The sequence below is a fragment of the Sander lucioperca genome, chromosome 2 (genome assembly GCF_008315115.2).
Source record: "Sander lucioperca isolate FBNREF2018 chromosome 2, SLUC_FBN_1.2, whole genome shotgun sequence".
Taxonomy (NCBI): domain Eukaryota; kingdom Metazoa; phylum Chordata; class Actinopteri; order Perciformes; family Percidae; genus Sander; species Sander lucioperca.
In genome coordinates, this window is record NC_050174.1 from 43,570,800 (window position 1) to 43,585,670 (window position 14,871).

The following is a 14,871-nucleotide window of genomic DNA, read 5'->3' on the forward strand; positions in this document are numbered from 1 at the left end:
TGTTTTTAGTGGTGCGGGAAACCGGAGCACCCAGGAGAAAACCCACGCAGACACGGGGAGAACATGCAAACTCCACACAGAAAGGCTCGGAAGCTTCTTGCTGTGAGGCCACAGTGCTAACCTTTGGGCCACTGTGCTGCAAGTGAATTTAGTTAATTATCGAACCCTGTCTCTGCTGCTGTGGTCATCCCAGTCTGCAGTTTCCTTCTCTCTAGCACCCTGCAGACCTTGCACCGACTATCCTCAGGTTTATTAACAACCACAACACGAAGCAGGTGCATGTGTTGGTTTCCACGTCACTCTCTGGTGCCCTCCATGTATAAACGAGCTTTGTCTCTCATCAATGCCAGCGCCACCAGTTTGGCAACAGAGACCACGACTGGGCATCTCCAGTGGCCACAGGACTGGAGCTGTGACACTACTACATGATGAGGAATAGTGCTGTGTCATGATGTAGGGTAAAGCTTAAAAACATTACACAGTACAGCAAAAATCTTGTCATTTATTTTTCAGCTCCTACTACATGAGCCCAGTCTCTGTGTGTAATGTAGAGTTTTTCCTGCCTGCCTCTACGACGTGTAATGTCAGACACATTATTACATTATACATTACATACATTATAACATTATTAGATCTTGGTAGAAGCATGCTGCATGCTTATTGGCTTACTGACGCTGATGACATTTGCTCTTTAGGTATTGAAATTTGGTAATTGATGACGAGGCATTTTTCGATACTCGATACTAAGGAGGCAATTCAGTCGGTGCCTTATAAGTATTGAATTCGCTACCCAGCCCTAAATGGATTTAATCTAAAACTTTCAGTTCCCTTAGGAAAACTCTTCATCTGAACCAATTATAATTTAGAGTGAGAGATGGGGAACAACAACAAAGGTGCGTGGATGGACTCTAACAGGGTTCCACCAGCGAGTTTGAATATATATTTTGTAGTGCTGTCAGTTAAACGTGTTATTAACGGCATTAATGCAAACCCATTTTAACACCGTCAATTTTTTTATCGCGAGATTAACGTTCTTTTTGGCCTAGCAAACTTTGTAGTTTTTTTCACATGCTGTTGCAACAACTAGTAACGTTAGAAAAACTACAACACCACACCGGATCTAGCTAGACCGGAAACAAAACAACAGACACGCTTGTTTGGGCTTGCGAGCCGGCCAAAGAGTAGTACATACCTGCAAACTAGTCGCTTTTCGGCGAAAATCGCCGTTTTGAATGGGAAAATGTCATCCACGTAAATGGTGTAGATCCGAAGAGTTTTTTATTTGTCCGAGACCCAGTGCTAATACGGCACCGGTGCCTTAACGACCGTTATCTATCTATCTTTAATGGCTCTCACTGGTTTGTGTCCAGGGAACACTACAAAAACGTTTGAAAAACGTTTCAGAGCAAGGTACACTTTTCTGACGGCTCTGCATACAGTGGCTTTACTCCGCATCACCGATGTTGTAAAGAAAACTGCCATTTGCAAAAAACATAATGTGACACAAATAATCTGCTGGGATGTAAAAGCATGTCCACGATGGTGGATGTTAGTGATATTAGGACGGATAAGGTATCTACTAGGGTTGGGCGGTATCCAAATTTTGATACCGTCAAACCTCCTCCCTATTTTACCGCGGTATACGGTATTACCGTGACTAATTAAAAATGATGACGTAAAGCTCAGACGGCGTCACCAAACTGTTGGCTTGTGCACCGTTTAGAAACTGAATACCAAACACTAATACTGAAACAATAATAACATAACAACTTACAAAAAACTACTTTCTCCTCCACACTGTCATGTGATGACAACCACACATAATTACATAAATTATATTTAATATTTAATCCTTGTCTCCTATAAAAACTGCATTGCATTTGTTTTAATGACAGTATTGAAACTGATACCGTTGCTATTTTTAAGACCTTGCGGTATACCGTATTACCGTATTACCGCCCAACCCTAGTATCTACATATCTGATCAACTGTGAAGAAAAACGATACCTCTCAAATAGAGCTGGGGGTAAACGATTATTTATTAAACGATTAATCGGGCGATTATTTTATCGATTAGTCGACTAATCTAACGACTAATTGGACGATTAATATAACGATTATTTTTCTGTTGCTCGATTAATAAAAACCATAATGCATCTCAAAAATATACCAAAAAATTCTTAATAATATATTTTATTAAACAATTTTGCACAGCAAAAAATCTTCTGCTTTACACAAAATAAAATAATTATTTTACTGTTATACAAAATGAAAGGCCAGCCTGTTTACTCTTTTACAGTACCAACATAACTCTCTTGTTCAAAAAAATCAAGTTGTAGTGCAAAAAAGAAAAACACTGTGCAGTGCACAGTACAGACATTCCTTGGATTGTTTAACGCAACATAACAGTCCCAACATAAAACCTGATGCATAATCAAACTGACTCTCTTAACTGCTATTCTGTAGGTTTACATGCTAATGCAGCTGTGCACTTTGGTGGTGCTAGGCTAACCAACGCATCTTAGCTCTCTGTGCAGTTTGTTCGTGCTAGGTTAGTAGCTAACGTTCACGTTAGCTAACGTTAGCTACTATAGATAGCTGTGTTCTGCAGCTGTAAGCTAGCTACCATTCAAGCCAACATTAGATGATAACTAACGTTAGCTAAACACAGCTGCCTAGGCGCCAGTAGCTAGCTAACGTTAACGTTAGCTACTAACCTAGCACGAACAAACTGCACGGAGAGCTAAGATAGTTAGCTAGCACCACCTAAGTGCGCAGGCTACACAACACACTACACAAACATGAAATTAATTTAGCTAACGTTAGTACTTGGGACTATATTTTAAGTATTCCCATACCCTCGATGATTAAGGGCGAGCTGTTTTTTTATGACTTCTTCTTTTCATGGGGCTTTTTGCAGGGCTTTGTTGGGAATTCTGTGAGGAGGTTGCTGTTTCCTGCAATGTTTTGGTCTCCCACATGTGTGTGTGGCGAAGCGTCGACGCAAAAATACGTAATTTTGACGTCGATGCGTCAACGTAATCGACGCGTCGCTGCAGGCCTACTCTCAAATAGGTATCTGGAAATAAAAATACATCTAGTTGGGCCTCAATATCATCTCCCGACGTATGTTTAACTCCCTGCGAAGTAATACAGCTTCTTCATCAACGGGATCGTCAACAAAAGGACATGCCATGTTCAGAAAAAAACGTTTTATAATCTGCCTAACATAGTTAATAAACCAACACGTTTTTTTATTCATGCAGATAACAAACTGCGCTAAAATGCGCCTGATACAGACTGAATGAATGAATGAGGAAATGAAAGAGCGCTGTGTCAGAGGGAGGAGACTGAGAGAAACTTGAGGTTTATTGAAGAAAACCTGCTCCCGACCAGGTTAGGTTCACAGACTCAGTTACCATAGTAACTGACTCTGAAGTTAAGTTACCTCTCTTTCTGAAACGAGCTGGAGTAACCCCTCCTTCTCAGGTTTAAATAACCTCCCTTTCTGAGTTTTCACTAAACCTGCTTTCTGAAACGGGCCCCAGGTCTGCCTCACACTCAGTGTTTCAGTTCATCCCAAAGGTGTTGGGTGGGGTTCGGTCAAGTTCTTCCACACCAAACTGGGAAATCATTTCTTTATGGAGCTGTGTGTGCTCGTCATGTTGAAACAGAAAAGGGACAAACTTCAACTGTTGCCACACAGTTAGAAGAACACAATCTAAAATGTGATTGTAAGCTGGATTTAATTAAGATTTCCCTTCATTGGAACTAAGGGGCCTGGACCAAAACAGACATTTGACAGCATAATATACTACAAAGACTTTTACTACCATTAACTCTAGCACATGCTGCTTCTATCACTGTTATAATTAGTAGCACTGCTGCTGCTGCTGCTGCTATTACTACTATGAATACCACTTCCTATCACTACTACTGCTACTAACCTACTATAATGGGGGTTTACTCTGCACTGATCCATTGCTGCTGATTTGGCCTCTGATTGTATCCAGAGCAGGCAATTGTTGACACTCACACACCATACATGGCCATACACATGCAACAGAGCCTCTGGTATTACAACATGTACTGTACATGTATTCTGTCTTTTAGCAGTGTGTGTGTGTGTGTGTGTGTGTGTGTGTGTGTGTGTGTGTGTGTGTGTGTGTGTGTGTGTGTGTGTGTGTGTGTGTGTGTGTGTGGATCTGGATTAGGCTGAGGGAGAGAGCAAGGGGTTACTGGAGTCCAGCAGCTGTGCAAACAAGGGCAGCCAGCTATTACTTTTACCCCACTGACTGCCATCTCTCCCACACTATGCTGGCACAGACCGGAGGTATCATTACATAAACCCATTGTTACTCATGTCACACAAAAGCCCTCATTGGGAGGATTACCCCGAATCAGAAAAATGGCACATCCCTGAACCATCTGCAGGCTTTGGACAGAAAATGTATAGCCTAAAAAAGTCTGGTTTTGGGAAAATGTTGGTCAAGTCACTTATTTGTCTGAGGCAGAGGCACCATGACATGGAAGAGGTGACGTTGTAATGATAGATCTTCAGTGATTATGGGGTCCTATAGTGACCATTACTGACTCTGAACAGCCCTTGTTTCAATACAATAGTAACACAATGCAATAATGTATTGGGATCCTCCAAAGTAAAATAAAATAATACATATCTAAAACCCGCCTGTGTTGTGTATTGTCTTACCTTGCTGTGTGAAGACGCATCCTTACACAAAACCAGCAGACAGGCGAACAAGTTCGTGTATCTCCACATTTTTCTCTCCTGAGTGTCTGGGCGTAAAGTTCACAAATCCAAAGCGACAGTCGTCAATGCATTCAGTCCATGAGGTAAGGGAGTGCGCCTATTTTAATAACTCCATTTCCTTTTGCACACAGGGAGGATCATGTGTCCGTCTGTCTGTGGATGTCAGTGTGCGTGTGTCTGTGTGCGTGCTGTGGAGTGCGCCCCTGTCTGTACCGCGCGCTCCGTTTTACAGCTCGCGCATCATCTGTCCTCCGCTGTCCTCCACCGATGGGAGGGGTTTAAACACAAACATACCCAGTCTGTACAGGACGGCGGAGTTTGGATATTTATATTTGATTATCATAATCATAATCACCCATTTAAACTCCACTCTGAACCCCCACTCTGAGAAATATCCTGTATTTACAGTTGTATGACTGTATATTTTAACAGACATATATTGTCCGTAGAACGTATTCACGGTTGTATTTCTGTTTATTTACATTTCGACTTGCATTATGGGACCTTTATCTGTGCTCCGACAACTAACGTAGTGAGCTGTTCACAACGCCATTATCGTAAATTGTTAACTGGATTAGTGAGAGTTGAAAAGCACCAAAAAGAACAAAAAAAAGTGTTGAAAAAGGTTTTTAATAATAAAAGAACTGACTTCATTTCAGAAATGTACTAACTGAGCAGCTTTCTATGAGGAAATTTTAAATAACAGTAAAAATCTTCTGTATTTTAACTGTAGCTACACATAACATTTTTTATTTTTATACAGTTTTTAATTACCGGACAAATGCTGCGTTCCAGACACAATTTTTAGCCCGTTAAGTTACGACTTTAAGTCACGACTCTTTGACTTGGTAGCGTTCCAGGCAAAGTCACGACAAATACAATCACTCAATACTTGTCTTTATTGTTATTACTGTGAAGTCTTAATTTAGCTGTAGCCTGCTTTTCCCATTACGTTTGAGTTAACGTTATTTTAGACTGAATCTAGCTGTCAGCTAGCGGTTAGCCGAATTAGCTGTTAGCTAAACTAACGTTAGCTTCACGGTGGAGGCTAGCCATAGGCTAGCGTGGAACAGATCGTGCAGGTCGTATGGATACGTAAAACAGTATTATCTTGCGCATGTGCAGAACGGATCGTGCAGGCAGAACGGATCGTGTACCGACACTCCCTTCTCGAGAATTTCAACAGAGTGTCATGGCGGCTCGTTGAGTGTACGATCTAGTATTTTACGAAAATAGTTCACCGAAACGTGTTTCTGAAAACATTTTAAGTGAGAAATAGGCCATGCAGTTGCTTAATCTGTCTTTATTTCAGATCGACAAAGGTCAGTTTAAGAGATTTTCGTCTACTTCTACTGGATAGTCGAGTCGCATTCAACGGATTCATTTGCATAACGGTGCAGATCCACCTGGCCGTGCGACGCTTCTGTCGCGCCGCGCTCCACTCTATTCCTATGGGTGACGTCAAGCGACTTCAACGTGCACGCAAAGCATTCCGGGAAGGCGGCGCTGCATTTGAAAAAATGCTGCGAGTCCAAAAGCTGGCCGATGCCAAGCCCCCAGGAAGAGCGCCGAGTCTAAAAGCCACCATGGGCTTAGCGGATAACGGTGGTACTGCACCCCATGGCCCAGAAAGACTTTTCACATAGACTTTGCATGGCGAAAGAAACGTCTGTATTTCAGCGGATAATTTGTTTCTGGGTATATCAACTTACCATCCCGAACACTGAAAGGGTCCTTGTTTAAAACGTTACGTTTTTAACATTTTTAACATTCACTAGAAGCGAATCCAGAATTATTAAATTTGGCATGATGAACGCGCATAGTGGACGCGAGCAGAGCCGCGGGACGCCCGCTCACATGACTGTTCCATGGATGTATTAAGAGAACTGTTCTCCCTAGCTCATGTAGCTAGCTGTAATAATGGATATAGCTAATGGTTGTAATTCACCATGTGTTCTATTAATACGTCAATGGTATTATCTTATGAAGTCATGATACATACATCCCAGGGGTGTATGTAGCTGCTGTAAAGCCTGTTAGCTACGTGGATGTAACGTCATTAGCGTTTCCTAAACTGGCGGGCTATCGGCTAGCTAGCTGGTTGCTAACATCAGGGGTAGCTAGCATGGCTGTATTAAGATCTATACATAGCTAGCTATATGCCTACATAACGTTACTACAGACATAGTGATTACATCGCCTTGGTTCTCTCTTATGATACATCCGAGGGCTGTATGCTGTAAAGCTTGTAACGTGGATGAGAGCTGAAGCCATGGATGAGCTTTGTTCACGAAACTGCAGGCTAACAGCTAGCTAGCGCTAGTTAGTAGGTAGCTAGCTAGTAGCACAACATAATTATTAAATCTCCTTGGTTGTCTAGCTAAATACATCTATCGTTTATTTAGCTAAGCATGTAAACGATAGGGAACAACGAAAACACAGTGTTTAACGTTAGTGAATATTTTAGACAATGAAAACGGCGAGTTCATGAGTTCGCTACTTGTAAGAGACACGACAGAGAAGCTCATGAACGCGCATGTTGCTACCGGTTGCTACGACAACGCAAACAAATTGTTGCTAGTGCGCATGCCCATCGTGAGCCAACCAGCGTTATGGGCCAACAATGCGGAAGAGCCGAGCTCCATGTTTGCTTTATGCGCTTTTGAGCACTCTCATTGGAACGTACGGAGCTTCCCGCCGAACACTGTATCCAGTTCTCTTAATACATCCATGGCTGATGCCCATCTTTATGCAAATGAATCCGTTGAACGTGATGCGACTATCCAGTAGGAGTAGACGAAAAACTTTTAAACTGACCTTTGTCGATCTGAAATAAAGACAGATTCAGCAACTGCATGGCCTATTTCTCGCTTAAACTGTTTTCAGAAACACGTTTCGGTGAACTATTTTCGTAAAATACGAGATCATATTCTCAACGAGCCGCCATGACACTCTGTTGAAATTCTCGAGAAGCCAAACCCACGTCAGGCGTTCGTCCAATCAGCTGCCGGTCAAGGGCGTGGAGCATCAACCATGGATGTATGACGTCGCGACACCACGCTTCAGTCGTGTCGGACATATGGATCTGTACCGTAACGGTGCAGATCCACCTGGACGTGCGACGCTTCTGTCGCGCCGCGCTCCACTCTATCGGTGCAGATCCACCTGGTCGTGCTACGCTTCTGTCGCGCCGCGCTCCACTCTATTCCTATGGATGACGTCAAGCGACTTCAACGTGCACGCAAAGCATTCCGGGAAGGCGGTGCTGCATTTGAGAAAATGTTGCGCATCAAGAAGCTCGCCGATGCCCATCTTTATGCAAATGAACCCGTTGAACGCGAGGCGACTATCCAGTAGAAGTAGACGAAAATCTTTTAAACTGACCTTTGTCGATCTGAAATAAAGACAGATTCAGCAACTGCATGGCCTATTTCTCGCTTAAAATGTTTTCAGAAACACGTTTTGGTGAACTATTTTCGTTAAGTACTAGACCGTATTCTCAACGAGCCGCCATGACACTCTGTTGAAATTCTCGAGAAGCCAAACCCACGTCAGGCGTTCGTCCAATCAGTTGCCGGTCAAGTGCGTGGAGCATCAATCATGGATGTATGACGTCGCGACACCACGCTTCAGTCGTGTCGGACATATGGATCCGTACCGTAACGGTAGAGATCCATTTGACCATGCGACGCTTCTGTCGCACCGCGCTCCACTCTATTCCTATGGGTGACGTCAAGCGACTTCAACGTGCACGCAAAGCATTCCGGGAAGGCGGCGCTGCATTTGAGAAAATGCTGCGCGTCCAAAAGCTGGCCGATGCCCATCTTTATGCAAATGAATCCGTTGAACGTGACGCGACTATCCAGTAGGAGTAGACGAAAATCTTTTAAACTGACCTTTGTCGATCTGAAATAAAAACAGATTCAGCAACTGCATGGCCTATTTCTCGCTTAAACTGTTTTCAGAAACACGTTTCAGTGAACTATTTTCGTAAAATACGAGATCATATTCTCAACGAGCCGCCATGACACTGTTGAAATTCTCGAGAAGCCAAACCCACGTCAGGCATTCGTCCAATCAGCTGCTGGTCAAGGGCGTGGAGCATCAACCATGGATGTATGACGTCGCGACACCACGCTTCAGTCGTGTCGGACAAATGGATCTGTACCGTTTGACTTGGTAGCGTTCCAGCCAAAGTCACGACAAACCCTTCTCGCTAGCGTTAGCGTTACGGTACAGATCCATTTGTCCGACACGACTGAAGCGTGGTGTCGCGACGTCATACATCCATGGTTGATGCTCCACGCACTTGACCGGTAGGGAAGAGCCAGGACAGTTGAAACACTTTTTAATTAAACGTAATTTACAAAGCGATCGTATCACACTGAAAGCTAATATTTTGTCACTAGCAATCTACACCTGTCATCTGTCAAATACAGTTGCATTTTCAGCTTTGAACCAAACCGTTCAGGAATTATTACAGCAAAAGTGGGGCGTGCGTAATGTTTCATTCGTGCCTCCTGGTCAGGACAATTGAAACAGCATAGGGGGACGGATGAAACATACAGTTTAAGCCATATAAACTTCCCACAACTTAAATATTTTACTACATATCATGAATGGTACTCCCAAAAGGTGTTATTTTAGATAGATAGTTGCTGGGCTCTACGTCTTCGTGAATATCTGTTAACAACTCATTGCCGTCACCTTGAAGCGTGTATGAAGCGGTTTTTGAAATATCATGCACTGTGGATGATTCTGCCATTTTTATAGCTAGAACAGTAAGTTTTCCCATTTATATCATGTTTCTATTGTGGAAAATGTTGTTTCACTAGGTTTTTACGTGGGTTAGGTCACTGCACATCCAAATAAGTGCCCTTAACGACCCACAGCCCATCAGTCTCCATAGGATAACATGGGAAAACTCGACCCCCTACCTGATGGGGTCCAAATATATTTTTCATCTTTCTAAAACGGCTTTCCCATATCTCACCTCCATAAATTATTGTATAAACACAGATATTTGTGCATTTACTTAAAGTGCCCATATTATGAAAAAATCACTTTTTCTGGGATTTGGGGTGTTATGTTGTGTCTCTGGTGCTTCCACACACATACAAACTTTGAAAAAAATCCATCCATGCTGTTTAGAGTGAGATACAGTTTCTGAATGTGTCCTGCCTTCAGTCTCTGGGTGAGCTGTTCAAAACCGGCACGGCTTGTGACGTCACAAGCCGAAACGAGCAGGCTAACCGCAACCATTAGCTCGTAGCGTTAGCATGCTAACGCTAGCATGCTACCTCATTCTCAATAGCAAAGCACTGCTACAACACACACAAGTTCACCATAATCTACAAAAGAACTACTTACATCTGCACCCTCATTTAGAAGTCTCCCAGCTAATCCTGCCTTGTAACTGACCGAAGTTGTAGAAACAGCCTTTCTTTTACTGTCTATGGAGCTAGCTAGCTGACATGATCTACATCTGAGCTACTGAGCATGTGCAGTGCAATCAAAGATAGTACAGAAGAAGAAGAAGAAAAGAGGTCTCACTCTGTAGCTAAAACAGAGACCAGCTGAAAAGAGGATCTGCAGCAGTGAGAGAGAGCAGTGCAGTACAACAAAAATATGGTGTTTTTTGAAAATTAAACCATGTAAACCTATTCTGGTACAACCTTAAAATACAATATGAACCTGAAAATGAGCATAATATGGCTGCTTTAAAATACATGGAGTTACAGCTAGGTCGGGGACAGTTGAAACAGCTGTTTCAACCATCCCGACCATAGACATATGCCATTATAGCCTGTTTTGCTTTCCATGTAAACAAGCATGCAATATGAAAGTCTGGGATTGTGGAGAACACTAAATGGTCTACCGAATAAGCACGTAGTCGAACCTTTAAATGAAAAACACTCATTAATAATCGAAAAAATGTAACCGCTAATGAAGTTTACTTTGGACCATCAAAACTCGTTTATCGCCTGTAACTCTGTGATGAAAGGAAATAACAGGAAGATATCTGGCTGATAGAAGGAGGTTAACATGCTCTATGTTTTGACCTAAAGAAGTCTGTCTCTCATCATTGCACTCGGAGAAAACTGGAATGTTTCATCCGTCCCGCGTTTCAATCGTCCCGGCTCTCCCCTAGCTGATTGCGTCCAGTCATTCTTGAGTAGCCAAACCCACGTCCGTTTTTCAACGGATTCATTTGCATAAAGATGGGTATCGGCCAGCTTTTGGATGCGCAGCATTTTTTCAAATGCAGCGCCGCCTTCCCGGAATGCTTTGCATGAACGTTGAAGTCGCTTGACGTCACCCATAGCTAGCTGATACTAGCGATTTCTAGTCGGCAACATATTTTGGGCTTCATTTAATAAATATAACCTGTAGTAGTACACAATCGTATGTGTATTGTTTTATTACAATGTGCGGAATTACTTTACGTTGCCTATTTATGTATATTTATTTCTATTTCTCACTGGTAATCACTGGCGTCTGTACAGCATCAACAGGGGTCGAAATTGTTGTGTGTGTGTGTGTGAGACGTCAATACTGTAACTGGGAGTACAACGATCTGATACGAGTTCACGAGTAGTAAGTTACGGGTTTGACTGCCGTTCCAGGACACTTTCACGGGTAGAAGGTTGTGAAAACACGAGTTACGGGTTCCCAGGAACGCAGCATGGGAGTGCAACGATCTGGTACGAGTTCACGAGTAGTAAGTTACGGGTTTGACTGCCGTTCCAAGACACTTTCACGGGTAGAAGGTTGTGAAAACACGAGTTACGGGTTGCCAGGAACGCAGCAAAAGTCTGGTTAATGAACTGTTATTTTACGGATTTACAGGTTATGTTGGAGATTGGAGATCAACCGGTGAAAAAGCACCGTCTACTGACCAATCAATACTCGATTGATAACGGCGTCTCCATTCTTAGAAGATCAGGTGGAGCTCAGTGCGCGGAGAGAGAGAGGTGTGCTTGTAAAACTTAAAACTAGAGACCGACAACCCCGTTAACATTCCCTGATGGGTATCTTTATGAAAGACAGATTTTCAGCGGAGGGAATTACGTATAGGCTATTTGTCGGCTTCTTGATGCGCACATCGGTTTGAATTATGTTTTCATATTTTTATTTGCTCCCATGATCGCTTACCACTACCAGGATTGCAACTGAAATAATAAGCTAAAGCAACGACAGTTATGGAAAGCACAAGTGTAATTATGGTCAGATCTTGGCCCTGACTGATGGGGCAGTGAAATTGAAGCGTTGTGATTTACGCATAACAGTGTCGGCTTTTTTTTTGCCAGCTTTCCTGTTTTAGGAAGCAGCGACTGTAGTGCGTTTTGCCTGTAAAATCGTGTCTGTGTTCTTCATATTTATGTAGAATTATAGTTTGCTCTTCTTATCTAAAATATGCGGCTCTAGTAGATGTTTGCGATTGGTCATGCTGTGCAAACAGCCTCACTGGATTGGGAAACCCTGGGTTGATTGAATTAGTTGACAACCACCGTCGTGACACAGCTTATGCGGGACCGCGGTTGTTAGGTTAGGTGAAGTCAGGTGACTGAAATAAATCCAGGGCATGTTGATCTTGACTCGTAGACCAAATCCAACCAAATGTAAGGTGAAAGTTTTTTCAAACGCTAAAAAGTCTTAACATGAATCAAACCTATTATTAGCAAATATAGATCCCCACTGATGATAGGCTTACTGGCCTCTAGGTAAGGTAGTCACTAGCCAGCCACAGATACAGTTCATCCTAAGGATTCACTGTGCCACATGTATGTTTAACATTAAAACATGATTTATAAAATCATGCCAACAAGTAGGCTATTTGAATAGTATTCTATGCAAAAAGGTATGTATAAAGGCTGTAGGCCGCCTTACACGTTATTGTAGGCCCAGTTTATTATGCAACTTTATTTAATGCAATATATGTAGTAGGGGGACCCTTCTCCATCTCTCTTTCAGGGGTCCTTGGCTTAAAAAACGTTGAAGAACCCTGGATTAGACCATTCCACAAGGTCACCCCACACATTATATTAGAGGTGCAACGATGAATCGATGAATCGATTAGTTGTCAACTATTAAATTAATCGCCAAATATTTTGATAATCAATTAATCGTTTGAGTCATTTTTTATTAAAAAAAATAAGATTTCTCTGATTCCAGCTTGTTAAATGTGAATAGCTTCTAGTTTCTTCTCTCTTTTGTGACAGTAAACTGAATATCCTTGAGTTTTGGACAAAACAAGACATTTGAGGATGTCATCTTAGGCTTTGGGAAACACTGATCCACATTTTTCACCATGTTTTGACATTTTTATAGATCAAACAACTAATCGATTAATCAAGAAAATAATCGACAGATTAATTGACTATAATAATAATCATTAGTTGCAGCCCTACATTATATAAATAATGTACTATGTGTAGCCTAAGTTTAAAAGTAGTAAGTAAAGGAATATAATTTAGAATTTATTGTATATACTCTGTTTACATTTTGTACTTATTGCACCGTGGTTTGGAGAGAAATGCATTTTCAATTCCCCTGTCTCGCACACATTTTGAGAGAATTGACAATAAAGTTGACTTGACTTGAATACAGCCTTTCAGGCCGACGGCACACATTATAAAATGTAAAGGGCTTTTGGCGCCATCAGCTGGCTGATTATTATTTTGAAACTCCAGTGGACCATAGACCCGCATAAACCTTTTTCACAGCAGACATGTTGACATGTCGTAGTAGGAAAAGCACAGGTGTATTCAAAACCATTAATGATGGCTGCATTCCACTTAGGAGAGGCCCTGGTATTGTGCATGCTGACTCACTGAAATAGCTCACTGGGACACTTGATGGAATTGATCCATCCTTAAGGTTATCAATTTCAGCTGTGCTTTTCCTGCTATGACAAGTCAAAATGTCTGCTGTGAAAAAGGTCCATTGGCTTGCACTTTTACAGTAATAGAAACAGAATGTCGAACAAATCACAAACCTGCAGGGGGGTCTCAGTGCAATGTGTAAAGTTTCTATATGCTGGAATACTATATCTCCAGATGTGCTGTGTGGTATAACTTTGATGTATTAGACAAAATAATTTAGGCAACATGTAGGCCTCGCCTAAGCACAAAACTGAATAGATTAAGGTCAAAAATTTGATTTTGAAACAGGGACCCTCTTCAAAATAGGGCCTGAAAGTTGGGAATAAACTCAACTTTATTCATACAGCACCTTTCATGCAAGCATGTATCCCAAAGTGCTTCACAGACCAAAATTAAAACACAGATGAAAAAGAAAAATACATAAAATGAATGAACTAATGCTATAAAATTAAAAAATTAAAATTAAAAGCCAGATTAAAAAGAATAGATCTTTAATCTAAAGCACAACTAACTTTAGAGTAATGCCCTTATTAATAATGCACTTATTATGTTAATTTGTTTTGATGATGATAGATAGCATTATTGTCTGTCCCAAAGCAGTGACAGAAATTCTCCTTTGACAAGGCTCATTAAAAACATAAAACATACAAACGCACATTTAAAAGCATAAAACATCAGTTTTACAGTGTCTATTTTATGTTGTTCAGAATGGTAATTGCAGAGGGAATGAAATATTTATTTTAAATGTGTTTCCGGGCCAGTGGAACTTTGTATCGTCTGCCTGATGGAAGTAACTGGAAAGAGTGGTGGAAGGGGTGTAAAGTGCAGTGTAAAGGGTGGCTTTCCTGGTCACAGAGTGGTTGTACAGTTCAGATAATAATAATACTAATAATAATGATAAATATATTTGTATAGCACCTTTAAAAACACAATTTTGACAGAGGAAACAAAAGCACACACAAAACACTAATATACACAACAGATTAATACACATACCTATAGGTACACAAAATTGTAATAGTGTAAAATGAAAATGGGGCAACTCTAAAGGGCAGAAAATCTATAGCTAGATAGATAGAGGGGTTTGAGGTGAACCTTACTGCAGTGATGTACTATGCGGGAGAATTTTGTTTTGTCTTTGGTGGTGAGGAGGTTGTACCAGCATGAAATGTTAAAGGTGAGAATTGATCCAATAAGTGAACAGTTGAATAGAGT

General features: G+C 41.6%; 1 protein-coding gene across 1 annotated transcript in view; it reads right to left on the reverse strand.

Annotated features, from left to right (window-relative positions):
• Positions 1 to 4,780, reverse strand: part of olfml2a (olfactomedin-like 2A) — a 34,730-nt gene extending 29,950 nt beyond the window's left edge. Inside the window, exon 1 of the mRNA XM_031300848.2 lies at positions 4,712 to 4,780. Coding sequence (XP_031156708.1) covers positions 4,712 to 4,780 — 69 coding nt within the window. The remainder of the gene's footprint in view (positions 1 to 4,711) is intronic.
• Positions 4,781 to 14,871: the final 10,091 nt, after the last annotated feature.